Source organism: Hyaena hyaena, unplaced genomic scaffold, assembly GCF_003009895.1.
Source record: "Hyaena hyaena isolate Hyena2069 unplaced genomic scaffold, ASM300989v1 scaffold_325, whole genome shotgun sequence".
NCBI classification, from domain to species: domain Eukaryota; kingdom Metazoa; phylum Chordata; class Mammalia; order Carnivora; family Hyaenidae; genus Hyaena; species Hyaena hyaena.
In genome coordinates, this window is record NW_024080957.1 from 837,781 (window position 1) to 862,010 (window position 24,230).

General features: G+C 39.3%; 1 protein-coding gene across 1 annotated transcript in view; it reads left to right on the plus strand.

The window, feature by feature from the left end:
• HECW2 (HECT, C2 and WW domain containing E3 ubiquitin protein ligase 2) overlaps positions 1 to 24,230 on the plus strand; it is a 232,044-nt gene that overhangs the window by 113,471 nt on the left and 94,343 nt on the right. Inside the window, exons 10-13 of the mRNA XM_039248971.1 lie at positions 4,327 to 4,477; positions 5,174 to 5,277; positions 6,001 to 6,125; positions 18,893 to 19,078. Coding sequence (XP_039104902.1) covers positions 4,327 to 4,477; positions 5,174 to 5,277; positions 6,001 to 6,125; positions 18,893 to 19,078 — 566 coding nt within the window. The remainder of the gene's footprint in view (positions 1 to 4,326; positions 4,478 to 5,173; positions 5,278 to 6,000; positions 6,126 to 18,892; positions 19,079 to 24,230) is intronic.

Below are 24,230 nucleotides of genomic sequence, written 5' to 3' on the forward strand. Positions count from 1 at the left end.
TATGGAAACTAATTTGACAATAAACTATTTGTAAAAAAACAAACAAACAAAAAAAAAACTTCCCTGCTCTGCCTCCCTCTGGTGCCACTGACAGTGGCCTTGATATATATTTTTACACAGTTTCTAACTCAGACTTCCCCTTTTTGTCCAGCTATTTAAAGGGGGCTGTTATATTTGAGTCTCAGAGCATCTACAAGCCCACTTAATCCTGGATTTCAGTTCAGGATATTTAGGCTGAAGTTTAGTTTCTTGTAAGCTTGTACTTCATGACCTCTGAGAAATTTAACATTAGCTCCATGGGTTTATCTGATAAATTAGCAGCTTTCAGTTCTTATAAATTTATGTCAGTGTTCCTCAAATTTCAGTGTGTCTAGATGTCACTTGGGAAGATTCTCAAAAACGTAGATAAGTGAGTCCTAGCTTCAGATAGTCTGGTTTTGCAGACCTGAGGTTTGTCCTGGGAATCTGCATTTATATTGAACCTCAAAGTGATTCTGACACATTCTGTCAGAGTCCCACACTTTGAGAAACATTTCTGTAGATAACAGTTTTCAAACTCTTTCAGTGAAGCTCTTTATGGAAGTGAAATCTTATGTGAAGACCAGTAGGCACAGCAGATACTATGGGGTCTGCAGGGGCTAACATGGTGTTGGCAGATAGTTATGGAGCCCCACCACTCAGCACCTCAAAGCCCCTGGCTTTATAAGGCTAAATGAATTAGAGTTTAGTTTGCAAATTCTGGCCTAGACGTAAGATGTTGGCAGGTTCTTACTGAACCTAATGTAAAAAAATGGGTGTCGTTTTAAAGGTTCTTATAGTTTTAGGACTGAGAGGGACCTTAACATTGTATAATTCTGCCCTCTAATTTTTCAGATAAATAAACTGTGGTTCATAGAGGTGTTGAGGGTTGTAGAGTTGTTGAAGGTCATGTAGCAGAGGTGTGACAAAGCCACGGCCAGAAACCCCAGGACTTCTGCTTCCCAATTTGGTGCACCACATATATACACACATCCCAGCCCACTGTTCTCAGGCTTGTGGTGCACTGATGCTGTACCCCATTGTACAATGTGGCAAGACAAGGAAGTAAATTCCAGGTCCCCAGTCTTCTAATCCTGCCTGTCTGATTTTATCATGATATCTGCAAGAAAACTTTGATGTTGGTCAATGAGTTCTTAATATGGTTGCTTGTACCAAGAACAAACCAAGTCCGGTATAAAAATTTATTAGATGTAAAAGCAACCATACCCACCTTTCTCCTTTGATGGATACGATAGAGAGCTCATCTTTCTGGAGACCCCTTCTGTCTACTCAATGGAAGGGTATTGACCACTTGGGTAAGAATGGATATGTACATCCTGAACAAGTCAACAACCTAACATCCTTTCTCAATCCAATGCCAAGTTGAAATCAGGAAGACAGCATTACTCTTTATGGGAACTTAAGTAACAACCTCAATTTAAAGATACGACGTTTGGGGGTGCCTGGGTGGCTCAGTTGGTTAAGCATCCAGCTTCGGCCAGGTCATGACCGAAGTGGTTTGTGAATTTGAGCCTTCTGCTGCTAGCACAGAGCTGGCTTCAGGTCCTCTATCCCCCTCTTTCTCTGTCCCTACCCTGTTCACACACACTTTCTCTCTCAAAATAAGATAGACATTAAAGATATAACATTTGTTCGGGATCATCTTTCTTTTTTAATTAATGAATTATTATTTTTTTTATTTTTTTAAGTTTACTTACTTATTTTGAGAGAGAGAACATGAGCAGGAGGGGCAGAGAGAGAGGGAAAGAGAGAGGATCCCAAGCAGTCTCTGCACTGTCAGTGTGAGAAGACTGATGGGGGGCTTGATCTCAAAAACCTGTGAGATCAAGAGCCGAAATCAAGAGTTGGATGCTTAACTGATTAAGCCACTCAGGTGCCCCAATAGGGATAGTCTTAATGTACATCCAGTGTCCCATGTTCTTAGAAAGCGCTTTTTCAGACCTCCTTTTCGTATTCTTCTCATTGCACACAGAGATATCTCTGTTGAAATACATCAGGGTTATTCCTGGACTTTGTGGAAAGTGAACACAAGAGCCGTTGTTTGCTATGTATGGTTTCATGTTCTTTAAATTACTTGTCCATTCATTTCATGCTATGTGCAAGTTATGGTGGCAAATATCATTGGAGATTCCCCACCCTACCCCCACTGTGTTACCCAGATGGCCTCATAGAGACCACATTCAGTGGGGTAAATTCTTGTGTAGTTTGCTCAAGGAAAAAGTTCTGTCTTTGAGGATATTTTTTTTTTTACTTTCTTTTGTTAGAAAATGGAAAGTATGCAACAGTGTTTTCTTTTCTGCCTTAACTGCCAGAAAACTTAGAGCCAAATTTTAGTAACACACTTATCTTGGGAGCTTGGCAGTACCTCTCTTTCTACTTCCTTTAGTTGGTTTCTGTTCTGTTTTAATCCTTAGTTGATCGATTCTCCATTTTTAAAATTGGAAGCTACTGTAAACAATGTTGGGAGAAGGAATGGCCATTTGTTTTCTTGTGCATTTGATTTGCATATAATATGTGCTTGAATTATCCTGGCTATAATGAGATGGCATAATTGCTTCTTAATATCTTTGAGATGGGAAAGTATGCAAAGAACAGAGCAAAACAATGGAATAGATCAAAGGGTTTTGGAAAATCATTCCTGAAAATGCTCTAATGTGTAACCATTTGTCACTTATGGCAGGCTGATCATGAGGTCATTTGGAAATGTCCTATTGATGGGATTGCAGCAGGGACCAAAGAATTCAGATTTGGCCAGCTGGTTCGTTGTGAGTCTGTGTTACCTTGGAGTGTGAGCAGCACTGGGTTTATTTGTCTGTGTCGTGCTTTTTCTCAGCCCAATTTTTCTTTCTCTTGCCATTTGTCATAAATTACCATGTGCAAGATCAACAAAAACAGATCTTTCCACCCTGCACTGGAGCAGCCCTCCATGACTGTCTGGTGCTGGCTGGGGTCTACGTCTACCATTCAGATCTTTCCAACGCTGAGAACTTTGTTGGAATACTGGCCGTGTTCACCTCCAGAGTAAAGCCACAGGTGGTCAGGAGCAAACATGCCTTCCTCCTAGTCTCCAGGATTAGACCCATGGTATCTTTTGATAAAATATGTGATGACATGGGGAGTTTTGAAATAATTGAGCTGCTGAGGACAAAGGTGCTTATTAATTTCAAAAAATATTTTACACAGAAATGGAAACGGATAAAGAACATTCCTGGTAAAAGAATAGATTTCTGCTATTTCCATATATTGCTATATAAGTTGCACTTCCCAACCACAGCGAATTTCAGACTTGTGCCTTTTAATAGATCGGCGTATGCTTTGTGTATTTTAGTGGAATGGCCTTTTAGAGAGCCACAGAGGAGGTATGTGCTGGCTCTGCTTTCTGTTTTTACTGAACATGCACTTATATATTTGTTTACAAAGATGAACACAATCAATGAGATTGCTTAAACAGAAAATTAAATAATATTTTAAAATATTATGTTTATTTGAGGCTGGAGGCAAGTAATCACCCTTGCTTTGAAACTGTATTCATCTTTGAGAAAGCGCAAATGGGAGTTTGTAGGTAATGATACTATTTGATGCCTGGGCTAGCATTATTTCCTTTTGAAGACTACATTTACCCAAATTTTATGTAAATATGCACTTGGAAGTTTCCAGCTATGAGTCTTTCATCGAAGCTCTTTTCATTTTTGGTGAATAGAATCCTCAGTACCAATTTTGATGCAAATACCTAGTCTTATGATACCAACTACTTGTATTCTTATTTTTCCTTATTTTTTAAAGGTTTATTTATTTATTTTTGAGAGAGAGAAGGAGAGTGCATACATATGCTAGCAGGGAAGTGGTAGAAAGAAAGGAAGAAAGAGAATCCCAAGTAGGCTCCATGTTGTCAGCACAGAGCACTACGCGGGGCACGATCTCATGACCAGGAGTCATGACCTGAGCCAAAATCAAGAGTCGGATGCTTAATTGACTGACCCACTCTGTCACCCTTACTTGTATTTTTAAAACGCTGGCAGTTATAAATGAAGATGAGCATTGTGGGCAGATCAACCTTTAACGGGTTGATATTACACACACACACGCACGCACACACGCAGAGTATGTTTATTAACTGATCACACCAGATCATGAGGTGGACTGGGGTAAGTTTCTGATTATGCAGTGAGGTATATGTTATTAGCCCAAATTTGTAGCACGTCAGGGAAAACTCCGGCTGAAGTTAATGAGCCCCGTTAATGGCCTCGGGTCCTCCTCTAACCCACCTTGGTGATTCCTGCTGTTTAGATTGGGAAGCCCGCATTGACAGCCATGGCAGGATCTTCTATGTGGATCACGTAAACAGAACTACCACGTGGCAGCGACCAACAGCTCCTCCTGCCCCTCAGGTGCTGCAGAGGTCAAACTCCATACAGCAAATGGAGCAGCTGAACCGGCGGTGAGGACGGGCATTTCCCCTATGGCTTTTGGTGGGTGGTTGGGCTTATTTTTACATGGGCCAAAGTAGAAAACTTGATTGCCTCTCTTTCATCCTTGGGTGTCCTATCATTAAGATGTAGATGGTACCTCTTTTGATTTATAGACTTTATTGAACTTCTCTTGGTTACAAAAATAATAACCATACGCATACACCACTTGTTTGGAAGCTAGAGAGGAAATAAGTGATGATGATGCTTTTAATCATCCCAAGGCATTGATCTTTAGTAAAATGGAGCATATACATATATAATTGAAGCCATATATCTTTCTAAATATATAGAATCTCCAATCATCATGCATCTTTATTATCAACGTAATTAGCTTTTTAAATGTCATTCTTTTTTGAGAACTAATTACTCTGAACTAAAAATTTCTTTCCTTTAACCATATAAAAATTTAGTTTTATTTGGTTAGGGGCTATAATCTTTTTAAAGTTTTATTCTGTTAGGAAAATGTTCTACAAACAACAGACAGAAGACATTCAATGCATTGTAATTTACTTGTAAAAACAGATGGCTTAGAAGGTCAGGGAATGGAGGTTTGGGGATGTAAGGCTGAGGTTGAGAAGGTAGTGATGCCTTCTGGGCTCTGCGGGAATGGTTGAGCCCTTCCTTTTAGAGGTTGCTGTGATGTGATGCTCGGCTCATGATTTTAGATACCAGAGTATTCGCAGAACCATGACTAACGAGAGGCCTGAGGAAAATACCAATGCTATCGATGGGGCAGGAGATGAAGCTGACTTTCACCAAGCCAGTGCAGGTAAGAGCCTTTAGATTAGTTTGATTTGTTTGTTTTTAAAGTTTGTTTATTTTGAGAGAGAGAGAGAGAGCGAGCGAGCATGAGCAGTGGAGGAGCAGAAAGAGGGAAGGAGGGAGAGAATCCCAAGCAGGCCTCATGCTGGCAGCACAGAGCCTTACTCGGGGCTCAATGACATGAACCATGAGATTGTAACCTGAGCTGAAATCAAGAGTCAGATGCTTAACCAACTGAGCCACCCAGGTGCCCCTAGGTTGGTTTGGTTTGTAATCTCATGAAAGATTTCCAAGGAATGAGATTTTTCTTTCAGTGAGCTTTTGCTCTTCAATAAGATCTGGTAATCTAATGCAAATAGCAGAATTCACCAGAGACCTCTTCTAATCCTTGACTTTTTATTAGTGCTAAGAAAAGAACCACAAAACCAAATAGAATATAAATGACCTTAGTCTCTGGATCTGTGGGATAGTGGCAAATGATTGAATCAAATCACTTAAAACATCTAAGGATGCATTAAAATGTTAGTAGTGGCTAGAAATATTCAATTCCATTTTAGTCAGGTCTTATCTATGAATTTACATCAAAAGAAAAGAGTATTCGGAGAATTACAATAATAGCAAATGATATAGGTATCCTTCAGTTCCTTTAAAACATAGACGGAAGTGAATAAATATGTTTCCACTACATGGAAAGGTTTCCTTGAAAGCCTTGGTGGTCTGCTCCATCTAGATTTCCGACGGGAGAACGTCCTGCCCCACTCTACCTCCAGATCCAGGCTCACGTTGCTGTTACAGTCCCCCCCTGTGAAGTTCCTCATCAGCCCAGAGTTCTTCACCGTGCTGCATTCTAACCCTGTGAGTATCAAACCTGAGAGTTTGTAGTGGAAAAAGTGACTGGCCAAAGGAAATTATCCTCACTTATAATGGTAAGAATGACAAGAGCTAATGCTTGCTGAGCACTAAGTGTGTTCCAACGTCTGTGTTAAGCACTATGTATGTTTTAACCCATTTGGTCCCAATAAACCTATGAATTAGATGAAACTCCCATTTTTCCAGGTAAAGAAACTGAAGCCCAGAGAGGTTAAATAACATCCCTAAGATATAGGCTTCCATTATGGAATGAATAAATCATGAGAATAAAAGCTATAGATCGGAAATACAGCCAATGGTATTATAATAGCACTGTATGGTGACAGATGATGGCTACACTTGTGGTGAGCATAGTACAGAGAGTGATTAAATCACTATGTTGTACACCTGAAATTAATGTAATATTGAGTGTCAACTATGCTTTAAAAAACAAAACAAAACAAAAAAACCATTCCTAAAGTTAAACACCTACTAAGTGGTATCATTGAGGTTAAAATCCCAGGTATACGAACTGTAGAGTCTATGCTCTTAATGAGCACCTTATTTTGCCTGCAAAAATATGACTAAATATCTGAGCATTGACAGCAGGCAGTGGTCAGGTTAGTCTTTGAGACTGTGGGACATGTATTCTGAAAGAGAAAATATGAATTTTATATGTTGCTGTAATCTGAAAAATAAATCAATACAGAGAGGAATATTTTAAAGATGTGAGAAGTTTCCATGGAAGTTCAGGGTTCTATTTTTGAGAGGGGGAGACATGATGATGTGTTTAGAAGGAACTAGATTTAAATTTTTGTTCTTTTACTCAGGTGTCTATTGTTTAGAAACCTTACCTCTGTGATTTTGCTATGGGCCTAAAAATGTTAGTAAAAGAATAAATCTTTTGTTAACCAGAAGATTAAAAAAAAAAACTTTAGTCCTTTAATCTTTTAGTTATTGTTCTAAATAGAGAGAAATCACTATGACTCCCTCCTTTGCTTATTTGCTTCCATTTCCTTCAGCCCTACAGACCCTCTCCTTGTTTAGTGTCTGAGGACAACCAGTCTCTCTAATTCTGCCCACAATGATTTTGGAGTTAAACCTGTATTAGAAAGTTTTTATTTTACTCAAAAAGCATTAACCTCCTGGAGATACTACAATATATGGAGTCCATAGGGTGACAGTGAAAATGTTGCACACTTATTTTTCAGTCATGCATCATGATATTTGTCTAAAATATTTCTAGAAAAAAAGAGGATTTGAAAATATTATAAAAATTAAGCCAGAACTCGTGTGTGTGTGTGTGTGTGTGTGTGTGTGTGTGTGTGTTTGCGTGTGTAGAATAAAAATTAGAATGTGATAGGAGAGCATTTTGGTTAGAAATTGGTAGGTTAGAAAGGATTTCTTTGTGATGTGAACCTTGTAGTATAGAATAAATAATGGTCATCAGTTGGCAAAAATGGTATGGAATGACCTTCTAGGTGGAAGACATGCATGAACAAAGATGGAAATAAAAATTGTGTCTTATATGCATCCTGAGTCATTTCGTTCATCCACTAAATATTCCTGAAAACATGATCTGTGGTAGAAATTACGCAGGTGCTGCAGACACTGGGGGAGAAGGTTGAGTCTTCCTCTAGAGTAGACAGAGAATAAGGGCACCTTTAGAAAGATGGCTACAAAATCCCTCTCAGAAAAACCAGTTTTGAGTTAAAAGCTGAAAGATGAGAAATCATCAGTTATGGGAAAAGCCAGGGGAAGCTCATTTCAAGCAATTGAAGCAGCAAGTGCATGGGCATCGGGGCTCAGAACAGTGAGTAGACTGCAGGGCTGCTGTGTCATGACTGAAGCAGGGAATAGTGTGACATTAGGTCAGAGAGTTAGCAAGATCCAGATCATGGATGAGGCTGTGGGAACGGCAAGGAATTTGGATTTTATTCTGAGATCACAGGGAGCCATCATGCACTTAACGTGACATGCCCAATGTGGAACCTCTAACTCTGAAAGGCAAGAGTGAAAGCAGGGTGATGAGAGAATGAAGGCTTTTTCCTGGTCCAGGGAAAAGACAATGATGACTGGCGCCCTGGGCTTGACATGGAGCTAGAGAGAAGTGCATGGATTCGAGAAACAATCTGAAGGTAGAATCAGTATGATGTGGTGAACAATTGGTTGTCAAAGATGAGAAAAAAGGAAGAAACAAGAAATACTTTTAGGGCTTTGGTTTGGCCACAGAGTTAATTATTTTGGATCATGGTGCTATTGCGGGAATAAATAACTCTAAATTTGACTAGCAGGAGGGAACCACCAAGAGTTCTGTTTCTCTGTAAGAGACAGGTTAGGTGTAACATGGTGGGCAAAGGAGCATTAACCCACACATGTCAGAGGGCTGAAGGAAGATATGTAATTAGAGGAAGGGTTTCTAGCTGCACACGGAGTGGTTTAGAATGAGGGATACAGTGGCCATAGAAGTCCAGCTGAATATACAGTTGACCCTTGAACAAAGCAGGGGTTAGGTTTGTTGGCCCCACACACGGTTGAAAATCTGTGTTTTGATTACCCAAAAACTTTACTAATAGCTCTTGTTGACCAGAAGCCTTACTGATAACATAAACAGTCTATTAACACATATTTCAAATATACATTATTTACTATATTCTTCCAATAATGTTAGGTAGAGAACAGCAAATGTTATTTTAAAAATCCCAAGAGAGGATACAGTGCTATAAAAAATCCACGTCTGAATGGACCCATGCAGTTCAGACCTACGTTGTTCAAGGGTCAAGTGTAATACATTCATTATGGCATAAGTTGTGAAGAGCCTGGACTAGGAGGCAAGGAAATAGTGAAGACGATCCAACATGAGAGGGATCACAGGCAGAGTAGGCAAGATTTGGTAGAAAATAGAATAGGAACTGAAGAAGATGACTCTGAGCATTAATAATAATAATGTTAATACATATATAATAAATGGTAACTCATAATTAGTGAATAATAAGAAGAAAGTAGGAATGGAGGCTTGTTAAGGGAATGGAAGAAGAACACATGGAATTTAACACAACAGATTATACACCTTAGAAAAACCAGAGATTATAGGGCAAAGTAGAAGTGGGCATAGTTTGATCACCAGGACTATGGTCCTGAGGTAAGGTCAGTGAGGTCATCAGTGTGTTCATATATACTGATGTTAATGTATTTCTGTCTTATTTCTTTAGCTTTGCTTTATAAGTATTCACATTTGTCTGGTTCACTGATTATTACCTCCTGGTTTACAAGTTTAGCTTGGAACAAAGAGGACTTGGGAGGAAGGTGAGCAATGAATAGCATGCCAGCTGTCCTCAGGTTTCATGTAAGAAGGATTAGATTTACTGTGCATTCAGTTTAGCAGTAGTTTGTTGATTCCCTGTTATGTGTTAGGCACTGTACCAAGTCCTAGAGATACAAAAATGACAGCAACTATGGGCCCAGGAGCCCCAGGCTTGGAAACATGTCCCAATGCAATGAGCAGAGTTATGAGGGCCATAGTGGAAGACAGTAGAAGACCTCCATGCTAGGGTGAGTGAGTGACTCAGGAGCAAGGCACATGGAACAAGTAATGGGTGTGTTTGCATTTGAGATGTTTTAAAAACTGAACAGGAACTTACCCTAGAAATGAGATGGACCAGAGCACTGTTGGTAGAAGGAGCACCATTTGCAAAGTAGAGGGCCCTGATGTTGTAGAACCATGTTGATAATTACTATGGAAGTACCGGAACTGGATTCTTAGTACAGCAGTTTGGCATTGCTGGTGTGTTAAGGGCATAGGACACTACTGAAAGTCAAATTTGAGCCTGGAAAGGGAGGTAGAAACCAGGTTACATGAACCTAAACTCATGTATGGGACACTTTTAGAAGATGGTAGGGGCTTTCATACAAGGAAGAATGGGCTAACATTTAGAATTGATGCTCTAAAACAGTATCATGCTGTGGTGGGAAGAGCTTTAGACTTGAAGTCAGATAGCTCAAGTTTTCCTTTATTTGTTTGTCCCTTTGTTCATGCATTCATTCAACCAGTATGTATTAATGCCTGTGACTTGCTTGGTACAGTCTAGACTGGGGATAGACTGCTAAATAAGGCAAGAGTAGATTATAAATAACAAACTAGTGAACAAGAAAAGGCAATTCAAACTACGCAGTGTGATGTGAGGCACAGTACACTCGGCTAGGGCGTGCTTGGGGATGAGCTTCTGCTGTAGACTGGGTGGATAGGAAGACCACGTTTGAGGGAGCCACGTTTAAGCTATTGCAAAATGTCAAGAAGCCAGTAGGGGAAAGGTCTGGGAGCAGAATCTTCCTTGTCAAGGAAAAGCGAAGGCTCTAAGGCTTGAATGAATTTGATGTGGTATATAATCAGGTCAGAGAGGTGAGCAGGGCTTCAGTATGATCTGGCAGAGTTTGGGCTTTACTCTAAATGGATTTTATTCTAAAGAGATTTCCTGTAGGGAATAATTTCAGTGTTTGAAAGTTCCTTCTAGCTGCTGTGTCGAGAATGGATTTTAGAGGGCGAGACTGGTATCAGGAAGACAAGTGAAAAGGCCCTATGGGAAGATATAGAAGAATCTTGAAATAGTGCAGCAGCAGTACAGATGGTGACGAGTAGATGAATATGGGACATATTTTGAAGTGAGAGCAGACATTCTTGCTGCTACATTAGAATATGGGGAGAAGAAAAAGAAAGGTTTCAAGAAAGAGCAATTGATTGGATGGTAGTGTCCAGGGGTTTGCTGGTAAACATTCAACAACTGACTCAAGGAAAAAGTATGTGTTTGTGTGTATCTTATATATTTTACTAAGTGAAGGATGTATAGCACACAATTTACAAATAATCATAAAATATACACAGAATGCTTTTGTGGCTTTTTGCTGAAGTCTTGTATCCATAGCCAGCCTACCACTGTAGTTCACAAACAAGTTCCCACGTGAATATTTTCATTTACATTAAGGACATTAGTGCAACCATTAGGACAACAGTAAAGCAAGGGAGACACAAGGAAGAGCTTCACACTTCTTTGTCAGTGAGGTCAGTAGCACCTGATTTTTGAGCCAGATAATAGTTTATAAGTACTGGACTTATATTTCTTCATTTGTGTGCGCGTGCACACGCGTGCATGTTTGTGTTTGTGTGCGCTACTTACAGTGTAACAGCACAATATGGAGTGTAATCTGTATTATTAGCATTTTATTTTCTCCATCAGTTTCTTAAGTCTGGACCTTACATCCAGAAAAAAGCAACGAACTTGAGCAAAAACAAACAAAAGCTGAAAGTAAATATTTTTGGCTTTCGGGCCAAGGACAATATGTAAACAAAATGGATGTGGCTATATTGCAAAACAACTTTGTTTGCAGACACAGCCAGCCAGCCTATGGGTCCATCGTTTGCCTGCACCTAGCCTAGGCAGCCCTCAAAATAATTCCAAGGCCTGGTTTGCATTTACTGATTTCTGTAATGTTAATACTCCCACTATAGCCAAGTTTAAGCTACTAATATGACCTCACTAAGCACCAAATTCTAACATCTCTAAAAGGTTGCCTTCTTGGGTACAAGTTTTCTCATCACTTCCGTGTTTCAAGTAGAGGCTGGATTCACAGTTACTGGGTTGTGATAAAAGGCTATAGCTTTTAAACTTGGTAGAGTTCGATAAATAAATGCATATTCTTAGTTCCCAAACCTTGGCGATCCTCGTTCACTAAGTCTGGAGCGAGCCCCAGGCACTTGTTTGTTTGCTTGTTTGTTTTTCAGGTTCCTTAAGTGATTCTGATGCCATTGGGCTATGATCTATAATTTAGGAATTTCTAGAATAAAGAGATACTGTGTTAAATGACCTCACTGCTTTTGTCACAACAATAACCCATCTGGACTTTTGACAATTAATGTATTTTAACAGTGTGAAGAAACTTAGCAGCTTAAAGGTTTTTAAATTTCTTTTGTCTTCACGTTTTCATTGTCTTTCCCCTTTCTTGGGCATGTTTCAAAACTTCTTATGCTGGGAAGCTCATCTTGATTTGAAAGTATTCTCATGGGGCACCTGGGTGGCTTAGTCGGTTAAGCGTCCAACTTAGGCTCAGGTCATAATCTCGTGGTCTGTGGGTTTGAGCCCCGCGTCGGGCTCTGTGCTGACAGCTCAGAGCCTGGAGCCTGTTTCAGATTCTGTGTCTCCCTCTCTCTCTGCCCCTCCCCAGCTTGTGCTCTATCTCTCTCTGTCTCAAAAATAAAATAAAACGTTAAAAAAATAAAATAAAGTATTCTCTCTAAACAATTTTAACGTTTTTTTTCTCTTGCATGAACAGTCTTCATTACTGCCTGCAAAGATGATCTGTGCTGTGAATTTATGCATTTCTGTAAGATTTAAATTCTTTTGGGTTTAGGAAGTCTTATTTCCCTGACTTTTATATGGCAGGAATTAAAGTTGCAGGATTGATCTCGCTAATGGTCTCAACATGTGAATTTATGGGAATAAGTCACACAATTTTTTTTGTAAAAGGGCATTACTTGATGGAATTACAAAACAAACTTTTATTTGGTTTCCTCATTTTAAGATTTATTATCTAGTATTTTTTTTTTGCTTGAGTTGTTTATTATCCATACTGTTTCAGTAGCTTCCTTGTTTATAGTCTTAAAAATGCTCAACATAGAAAAGGAATATATTAACTTAAAAGCTTTCCTAATTCTTTTTATGATTTGAAGATAATTTATGTTGAAAAATAGTCATGAAAAATATATTTCATGTAGCAGTAACTTACTTTTTATTGAAAATAATGAAATTAAGTAGATATATGATTGCCATAACTCTAAAGGAAAACTTTAGAAACAAATTTTTTTTTCAGTTTTTGCATTGTGGTTGCTTTAAGATATATACTGCTGCCCTCTGCTGGTGTGATCAGATTTCTTCCAATATTGTATTCATAAACTGTGATAACTCAAAACTTAGTTATTAGCATCATGTCTTTTATAGTTGGTATGCCTGTGTTTATCCAATTAATGTCACATGTAAATACGTTTCCTTATATTTAACTGAATAATGTTTCCAACATACACGCCAAAAATTATTCTCCTTTTAGTAAGAAGTAGAAATACATTAACTCCACCATCTAAACTCCTTGTACTTAATGGAGAAAAATATTATTAAAAACTACATAAATATATTCTTACAAGTCAGGAATTCCTGCTATTGCAAAATACATGAATTGATAGTTTACAGTTAGTTTTGTGAATAAGTTAGATTTTCCCTCCGTTTTACCCTTTAGCTAGATGAAAACAATTTAAGATCCCTTATGATTAAAGTGAAAACAGACTGTATATGAGAACTATTTCCATATCCCAGTATACACCTTATGGAAACAATGTTACTAGATTTTGTTTATAATAAATTTTGTTTAGTGAATAAGGTATACAAATGCTCACATCAGTTCCCTTGTGAATATGACATTTGCTATAGATGCAGTGATGATATTTTCCAAGTGTGGATTCAGAATATTCATTCTTGATGAAGGATTTATGAGATATGAAAGGTAGATTTTATTTAGCATTAATGTACTTGCCTGTGTTATTGAAAAGAACCAAATTAGTTGAAATCAAGACTGGGCTAGGTAATCCCTGACATATGGTCACCATAACACTAAAGAAAGAAAGAAACCTGCCAGGAAAAAAAAGAAAAAGATCGACTATTATTTGCATTGTGGTTGGTTGATAAGAAATGAATATTCATATATAATGTTCTTATTCTGTCGCCAAATAGCAATAACATTCCCCTTACCTCCTCTCAATATTTTTCGCTTCTAATACCTTAAAACACTTACCAAACAAAACACATTAAGCTCTAAAGAATGTTATTTTAACAAAATTCTACTAAAGAAGTTCAGTTGATCATTCACCCAGCCATAAGGTATTCATTTCTTGCATGGAAAACAAGAAACAACTGAGAATAAGGTTAAGAACGGAGTTTTAGAATAGAGAAGGAATAACTGAAGAGGACCTTTTAAATCACGTGAAAGGAAAAGAAAACATTGCATCGTTTAGAGATCATGTAAAGGAGTTCCATCTACAATTAACAGTTGCCAACTTGTCTTGCTACTGGTGACTCCTCATGTAGCAGCTTCCCAGATGACACCATTCTTTGCATTCTGCGCATTACCATCTTTTTCTTTAAGACCAGACCAGAACAAAACAAAACAAAACAGCAGCCCAAATACTGGAAAGACCATCACTCATTTAGAAACACTGAACTACAGAGGGAGAATGAAATGCCTTAACCCAACAGCTTTGTCAAGGTCCACTTTCAGGAAGACTAAGCTCTTTTAATCTAATCCCACCTGGTTAGTGTTTCTCGAGTCTTGGGACCCCTCTTATGCTTAGCTCTGCTAGTTCTATCTGTGTTTCAGTGTTTTCACTGCTACTGTGGTCTTTGATTTCCAAACTCTACTTTCTGCCTCCAGGGAACCTACCTCTTCCTCCCACCTTTACCTATAATGTTTCTTCCCAGCCTTTTGAATCACGGGGCTGTGCTCATCCCTATATCCATGGGGTTTAACACAGGGCTTATGACATAATTAATGAAAGGTTATGAAAACCTTCTTTCGTTAATAGAAAGTGGGATGCTGGCGCAGGATCTTCAAAGACCTCAAAAGTAGAAAACAGTTTTACTACTATCATTCATCTGTAATAACATAGGTGTGATAGGTATAATCCCTTCTATATTCCTATAGTTAGTTCTACTCTGTATTTTTATAGTGATTTTTTACCTCTTCAAAGCAGCTTTACATCTTCTGTTTCATTGGATTTAATCCCACATTCCTGTGAAGAAAAGAGGGAAGTTATTATTATTCATTTGAGCAAAGATGTAATCTCTGAGGCAGAGATTAAATGATTTTCTTTGTCTCTGTCCATGAGTGACAGGGCTGTGACTAGAATCTTCACCGTAGTTCTGTATCAAATGGAGTATAAATATTCTTTCCAAAATATATTTACTTATATATGTATAACTATGTATTCAAAAATAGTATATATTAAAAATAAAATACATATTAAAAATAGAATAAACGTGTATATAAACATATAAACACATATGTGTGTAAACATATGTCCCATGTGTATATATATAAAAACATATATAAGTAAATATAGCTATATCTATTGTTTCCTTTTTTTTTTTTCTTATACCAGCTACCATTTATTGACATGCCATTTAAGAACCTTACCTATCTCCCCTCCTTTAATCAGAAACCAGTATTAAGCAACATATTTATACAAAGAGGGGAAAAATGGTCTTTTGGAGCCGTAGACAAAATCTTAACTTTTAATTTACAATGCCTCTGGTAGTTCTGTCAAGAGACCAAGCATTTTACCTAGTTTAGAAAAGTTATTTTCAATTGCAGTTCTCATTTATGGCCACTAAGTTATAGGACACATCCCACTTAGTAACCGTTTGCATTAGAAAACACAAGGTATCGTGTGATTTTGCCATATTTCAAAGCAACTTGAAATTTACTGGTCAAAAGGGTTTTACAGAATATTTAAAGTCAAGATCCACAGAACATTCTATTATTGTTTCCTTATAAAAATAGCAGTGTGGAGGGGTGTTCCTATTTGCCTTAACATTTTTTTTCTTTTTTAATATTTATTTATTTTTGAGAGAGAGAGAGAGACAGAGAGAAAGAATGCAAGTAGGGGAGGAGCAGAGAGAGAGAGACAGACAGAATCCTAAGCAGGCTCCAGGATCTGGGCTGTCAGCACAGAGCCTGGCGCAGGGCTTGAGCTCCCAAACCATGAGATCATGACCTGGGCTGAAGTCGGATGCTCAACTGCCTGAGCCACCCAGTTGTCCCTGCCTTAAGGGTTTTATATAGACACTTACAGTCTTGTGCATGTTACTCAGACTAGAAAAAGATATGGTTTCAAAGACTGCTAGTTATACTAATAAGAAATCTTTCTTGGGGCGTCTGGGTGGCTTAGTCGGTTAAGCGTCCGACTTTCGCTCAGGTCATGATCTCACGGTTCGTGGGTTCGAGCCCCGCGTTGGGCCCTGTGCTGACTGCCAGCTCAGAGCCTGGAGCCTATTTCGGAGTCTGTGTCTCCCTCTCTCTCTGACCCTCCCCTGCTCACGCTGTCTCTCTCTCTCTCTCTCTCTCTCCTAGAAATAAATTAAAAAAATATATTAAAAAAAAAAGAAAGAAATCTTGCACTCACTTTACTTTGATAGATGTTTTTTTCACAGATCACTTGAACTTGCTTCTATATTATATGTCTTACTGAGAGGAGAGGAGAGGAGGAAAATGAAAGCACATAATTAATTATATGATCAGCCCTAAGACTCCTGAACTGAAAGAGCTGTGTAGCCCTAGGGAATTACTTCCAACCTGGGGCCAGGATAGGTTCCTTCACCTAATCACTACTTCTTGCCCTAATGAAGTTCTCCTTCTTTTCTTCAGCAGAATGGGGAGCATGTCTGGTGCTCTAGATAGAGTCAGGATGTGGCCTAGTTACTTATATTAATGGGGAGAGGAAGAAATGTGGAGGACCAAAAGATATGCTTGTTCAGAACAACAGTTAATATAATGATTTACCTGGCAGAATTATCCCAAAATAATTTGTCCCCAAAGAGACTAATTAGGGAGTATGACTTGAAAGCTCATTGCCAACCACCACTCAGGCTAGTATGGTCTCAGGCCTCTAAGGGCGCAATAGCTTCTGTGAAAATACATCAGCGGCATGGAGCCAAATGCAGAAAACAGATGCCTCACTGAATGCGCATAAAACACCAAGACAGGGTCAGCCACGGGCTAAATGATTAGTTAACTAATGTTTGTCTCTGACAACCTCCAACTTCTTTTATTAGTCTCCTTCTCTCCTTTCATGGTATCACCTTCCTATTCTCTCAAGCTCTGTAATTGCCCAGAGCCTCTGCGTAGACTTGCCTGCGTTGGCAGTGCACTGTGCTAGGAATCTTATGATGTCTCACAGCCATCAAAGCCTCTTCTTGTTTAGACTATCAGGTTGAAATACAACCTCAAAGTATTTTATACTTAGGTGTACCAAGGAATTAGTGCAACGAATTAGGATATTTGAGGATGGTTCAATGTGGTCTGTCTCCCAACATCCCTGTCTTCCATCTTTCCTTCCTCCCTCCCTCCCTTCCTTCCTTTTGTTTTGATAGGAAAAAAGCATTTTAGTAAAAAGTATACCATGATGGTGAATCAATTAGAAAAACTATATAAAAGTTATTTTATGTATTTTAGGCTATATGTCAATAATAGCAACCAACAAATCTCAGTGGCTTAAGGGGACAAAGGTTTGTTTCTCATTCCAAGGTGGGTCATCAAGGTTCTCTGATCCCTGTAGTCATTCAGGCACCAAGGGACCCAGGCTGGGAAGTGACCACCATTTCAGACATCACCAGATGCTATGATAAGTGTACTAAACAGAAGAAAGCTCTAGAAGGATGCACATCATCAATGAATGCTTTCAGTGGATCATGACACATCTTGAGGGATCCTGGATGGACAGGAACAATATTAACTGACCTCACTGTCATTCATCTTTTATCCTCAGTAGCTACCGTGGTACTGGACATAGCAAAGGCAGTAAATGTTCATTAAAATGAAATTATTTCCAGAGATTCTGGTTTCTTTTGGGTTTGTTTTGGTCTATCTTAGTCTGAGATAAATAATAGAACCCATGAAGTAAGGCCTGGAGGCCTCCAGATTCAATCTAGTGACCCTGGGATACCAAAGGTAAGAAGAATCCTTTGAATCTATCTGAGAAGAATAGAATTCCAGAGTAAGTCACTCACAACCTTGTTAATTTCATGAATATATTCTTCTGTCTGATAATTAAAGGAAATTCCACCATACGGTTATTCCTTTTCTACTTCTTGGCATATGATATTATGCAATGAATCTTTGTTGACTGACTTATATGTTGATAGCCATGGGTTATGGTCAATTTTTGGAGTCTTGTTTAAGTATCATAGAGTTGAAGAATATGGCATTTTTCACAAAACAATCACTTTTTTGTGTGTGGTTTTATGGTGGAGTTTATTAAACATGTGTTTCAACTGTATAAATTCAGCCATATATGTATACACACACACACATAGAAAAAAATAGAGAAAGAAAAAATATGTACACAACCCAGGCAGTTCAGCCTGCCATTCTTTTCCCTAAGATTTTGCCTCGAAGAAGGTGTAAGATGAAAAACTTTTATCTGTTGTGGTCTCAGTTGAATTTGACTCTCGGTGATTGCAACTCAGCCCGTTGCATGTACTCCTAGTATTCAAATCTGTGGCCAAGCATTTTCCCATACAACTTGGCTGCTAAGAGTATGCCAGCTGCTTCATCTGGCACTCACCCAGAGACCAGTGATCTCTTCCGGTGCTAGAGGAAAAACTGGTTCTTTTGGGGCTGTGAGGCAGTATATTTGTGTCTGACGTGATGTGTCTTTGACTGTGTGCTCTTTGTCTAAGACCAACTTTAGGATCTAACATCCCCCGTAGAATGGGACTCCACAACATTCTTGTTCTTCAGAAAATGAGACCTCATCAGTGAAGATATCTTGCTTTCTGTAGTGTTCCAGTTTATTTTCATCAAAGTATTCTACTCAGCCTGCTGTTTCCATGCGTGGGTCCAGAGTTACGTTGAAGCTGATATGCCCACTGGAAGACTATATGTGCCATTGAGTAGCATGTGTGTTCCTTTTGTGGGTCCCAAGCCGGTTAACATGGGTTCTCTAATCTTTCCTCCAGAGTGCCTACCGCATGTTTACAAACAATACGTGTTTGAAGCACATGATCACCAAAGTCCGGCGGGACACCCACCACTTTGAACGCTACCAGCATAACCGAGATCTTGTGGGATTCCTCAATATGTTCGCCAACAAACAGCTGGAGCTGCCCAGGGGCTGGGAAATGAAACACGATCATCAGGGCAAGGTACCGTGGGGGAGTTGCTGTGTGGAAGCTGCCGAGTGACTGCCAGGTGCTTGTGGCTCTGCTGTTAAGGGAGGGCTGAAAGCCTTTGAGGGGAAACCTTCCACGTCCAGGTTCCGGTGATACCTGGACTAACAGGTTGTTACTACAAGCAGTTATACACTGGCCTGAAATAGTGTGTGGAGCAGACAGGTGTGAGCACATTTGTTTGGCAAAATACTCCCTTTTGCTTAGATATTCTTCTACCTTTAATCTCCATTTTCTGCTGCTCAGAGAGAAGATTTCTTAGGCACTGACACTTCCTTGTCCTTAGTTACACAGCTTGTGTTATGGATAGTTTATTTAAAAGTCGTGGTATTGTTTGCAGAAGGTGGCTAGGAAGTCAGTAAGCAACTACACACGGTGTCTCTGTGGCTCAGTGATGTTGGTTTAGAACCCTGATTTTGTTATATGAAACAAGACTCATGGATTAGTTCATTGATGATGAGAAATGCATAACTGTGTCACACAGGCCAGAGTAACCACTTCTGTACTCTCTTTATAGGTAGATGAATCAGAAAGCTGGGTTATGATCAGGAAGTTGTTGTAAGTAAGAAGCAGAATGAGAAAGTTAGTTATTTTTTTTAAGGTGTGTTTCTCAGCTAAGATTGTATTTATTCAACTCTGGTTTAGTACCTTCTATGATCCATGAACTGTTTAAGATATATTTAAGCTCCTTACAACAACTGCATAAGCCAATGACTATTATTATTGCCACTCACAGATAAGAAGCCTCTGGTCCAGAATGGTTTGGTGACTTGCCCAGTGTCAGAGAGGGCAAGTGGTCAAACTGTGCTCTAACCCAGGCAGTTTGGTGCAAGGGTTCATGCTCTTAACCACATATGCTCTCCATGTATTGAGTAACCAGCCTCAGTTTCCCTGTCTGTAAAAAGACTTGAAGGATGGAGAGGATTAAAATGACATGATATTTAAAGTATTTAACCATGCTTCTTTCATTCATTCAACGAGTATTAATAGAGGACCTATGCAAAGCAGGTAAGCCAGCTATTTCACCGGACTGCCATTCTTCTGGAAAGAGACAGAAATAAACAAATAGCATGCCAAGTGTTGATTAATGCTGTGATTTAAAAAAATCAGGGTGGAGTCTAGAGAAAGACAGGAGTGGAGAATTATATTTTACAGGATGGCCAGGGAATGCCTCACAGGTAAGGCTGTATGTGAACAGAGATCCAAACAAAGTGAGGACTAAACCATATAAAGGAAAGAGCATTCAAAGCAAATGAAATGTTTAAGGTACTCAATAAATACCATCCTCCCGCAAGGTACCCTCTAGCAACAATACCACGGTACCATCTTGTTCACTTGAACTCAGCTTCCAGCTAGCTTATCTGAGAACTTATAACCAGTCCAAAAAGATGTTACAAAGACCATGTATTTTTTTTTTAATGTTTTATTTATTTCTAGGAGAGAGAGAGAGAGCAGGGGAGGGTTAGAGAGAGAGGGAGTCACAGACTGAAACAAGCTCCAGACTCTGAGCTGGCAGTCAGCACAGAGCCCGACGTGGGGCTCAAACCCACGAACTGCGAGATCATGACCTAAGTGAAAGTCAGACGTTTAACCGACTAAGCCACCCAGGCGCCCCTAAGACCATGTATTTTAATGCATGGGAGGAGCCCTCAGACTCATTGAAACTATTGACTTGATTTCTAGAAATTTAAAAAATAACCCTATCATTCCCAGCCAAGAGAAGATTAGAAGTCTCAAGCATGAAATTTAGACTAGATGAAAGACAATGGATTTGTGATTATTTCCCTGGCAGGGAAGCCTTTCCAGGACCTGGGAAGCAGGAAGCAGGGCCACCTGGCATTTTCTGTATTCTCTTCTCCCAGAGAAGAAGTCACATTGCTGGTGCTAGGTTTGGTTCAGCAGCCTAAGAGCCTAGTGTTACTAAACATTCTACTGAATGGAAGAGCATAGATTGTCCAAGTAAAGACTTTGGAAAATACTGATGGTGTTTATATCTGGGTATAAAAGAGCAGTACCACATCAGGAACTCAGATCTATGCTCAGCTTGAACAAGATGTCCCCTGTGTCATGAGGAGTTACATTCATTAGAGAGCCATGGCTCCAGGGAAAGCCCAAGTTTAGATAATGCTACTATGTATTTCTATCTAAGACTTAACTTGCTAAGTCATTTTGTATCCTTCACTAAAGGAGATCAGGAACTTGTGTGTGCATAGTGGGGCCGCCCCTTCCTGCCAGTCATAACTCGCCAGACACACTTCAGGAGAGAGCTGCTTAGTAATAATCCCTGGACCTTGAGAAAAGTTTGAAAAGAGTTATGATGTATTCTTAAGAACAAGTTCTGTCTCATAGTTTTTATAAAAGTTTCTATAGTTAAACAGAGGTAAACATTATCTTAGCTATGTGGGTCATGCAACTATGCATTTTATTCCCTGAAGGTTATGGACCTATTTGGGAATTTCAACATAAAATTGTAGGAATTGTAAAGAACCTTGAGGGGCGCCTGCGTGGCTTAGTCGGTTGAGCGTCCGACTTTTGCTTGGGTCATGATCTCGCGGTTTGTGGGTTCGAGCCCTGCGTCGGGCTCTGTGCTGACTGCCAGCTCAGAGCCTGGAGCCTGTTTCAGAGTCTGTGATTCCCTCTCTCTCTGACCCTCCCCTGCTCACGCTCTCTCTCTCTCTCTCCTAGAAATAAATTTAAAAAAACATTAAAAAAAAAAAAAGAACCTTGAGTATGGGCTCCATCTTCTCTTCTCAGTGGCCACAGTCTACTGGGGGCTTTGCATATGGAAGCTGATGGGCGTGAAAAAGAAAGACCCTCAGCCTTGTGGACAAAACGGATTATCAGACAGGCCTGAAAGCTTTTCACATTAGCCTGATAGCTCTGCTTTGTGCAGTAGGACTTTAATTTTGAGTTACGTTGGACACCTTACCTGAAGCAGGCATATCTCCCTAATTCCTCCCACCTTCTTTTATAAATGTCTGGCTTCTAGTGGACTAAAATAACTTCAGAGAACATTTGGGAGATGTTTGGCTGCACTGTGTTTGAGTGCATTTTCGATATCATAGCTCTTATCCTTCAAGGCAGTTAATAGGTTTTTGGCTAGGCCTGAAATTTTAGGACCTCTCCTGTTTTTCCCCAAGATTTATTAAGTGCTACACTACATATATTGTAGTATTGGTTTCAAGAGTGGAATTTAGTGATTCATCACTTACAGATAACACCCAGTGCTCATCCCAACAAGTGCCCTCCTTAATGCCCATCACCCATTTAGCCCATGCCCCACACACCTCCCCTCCAGAAACCCTCAGTTTATTCTCTATCATTAAGAGTCTTCCATGGTTTGCCCCTCTCTCTGTTTTTATCTTATTTTATTTTTCCTTTCCTTTCCATATGTTCATTTGTTCTGTTTCTTAAATTCCACATGTGAGTGAAATCATATGGTATTTTTCTTTCTCTGACTGACGTACTTCACTGAACATAATACACTCTAGTCTCCCTTTTTGTTTTTTTAATTTTTTTTAAATATTTTTTTAATGTTTATTTGTTTTTGAAACAGAGAGAGACAGAGTACAAGCAGGAGCAGGGCAGAGAGAGAGGGAGACATGGAATCAGAAACAGGATCCAGGCTCTGAATTGTCAGCATAGAACCTGATGCAGGGCTCGAACCCACGAACTGTGAGATCATGACCTGAGCTGAAGTCGGACACTTAACCGACTGAGCCACCCAGGCACCCCTCTAGTCCCCCTTTTTAATGAATTGCTTGGCTTCCAGAACATTTAAAGGGAGTAAACTTTTCCCCCACTTAATATAAAAAAATTATTAAATATTGCAAAATTATTTTCCCACAGGGATTACTGGTCTTTAGAATTGACAAGGAATAGGGTATCCAAATTCTCATCTACATGAAAGGAAGTGCTTCTTAAGGGGAGTGTTCTCAAATTTAGCTCTTCAGACATAAAATATGGCTCCATCTTCTCTTCTCAAGTGCAATATTTTCTTTTCGTGTTTTTGTTTCTGGTCATTCAGCACATACTCACATCCTTCTGAATGCCTCATATATACATGCCCCTGTGATGGCAATGAAAGGTAGCAGTGTAGCATTAGGTAGTATGTAGTGTTGACTATGTGCTAGACACTGTCGTAAGCACTTAGGTTAGTTCCTTTCACGCTCATAGGAGCCTTGTAGATAGCTGCTGTTTTCATCCATATTTTAAAGACATGGAAACTAAGGCAGAGCATGGTCAAGTGAACTGACCAAGGTCCCACAATTAATAAGCAATTGAACTGAATTTGAACACAGGCAGTTCAGCTTCCGAGTCTGTGCTCTTATTCATCCTTTCACCAGTGAGTAGGGAGAATGGATGTCTTCTAACAATCATAATAAAGGTAGTAGAAGGGGCCATAGCATTTCCTACCACCGTTGAGGACGTGGGGGCTTTCAGATGCATCACTGAAGGACAGCATATAGTGTGAGCTGCTCTTTGCAATCTGGGTATAAGTGATCAGTCCTTTCTTGTATCCCAGCATTATTTCCCTTGTATTATTTTCATGACATCTGCATCTGTCTCGTGGTATAGTCATTAACATGTTTTATCTCCCCAGGCAGATGATCCCTTTCTTGAGGGTTCTTGTATTTATTTTTAATTACCCTCTCTTCCACTTCAGTGCCCTTTACACAGAAGGCTCTCAAAACAAGTTTGATGTATGAATGAAACTTGTCACCTGTAGTTTCCCAGTTTATAGTAACTTCCGCTTTGGACAGATGAAGACGCCCTCCCCACTTCCTCTTTCTGTGCTTTCACCAGAAATAGCTTCTAGATTTGCCCCATTTGACATCTCTTTATGCCTGTGTTGCCTTGGATCTTTCACAATGTTGTTTAAACAAGGTGGTGATTGTGCATATACTGCACTCTAACAGTCTTCAATTTGGGGAGAGACTTTTTTCTAATTACTCAAGGCCAAGGATTTGAATTGGGTGAAATTCATAGGATTCTAGATCTGGTATGCTCTTTTGGGAAGTTCAAGGGTGAATCCTGTCCTTGACTCACAGAAAAGAATAGAAGTAAAATATTGTTTGTTTTTTTTTTAATTTTTTTTAATGTTTTATTTATTTCTAGGAGAGAGAGA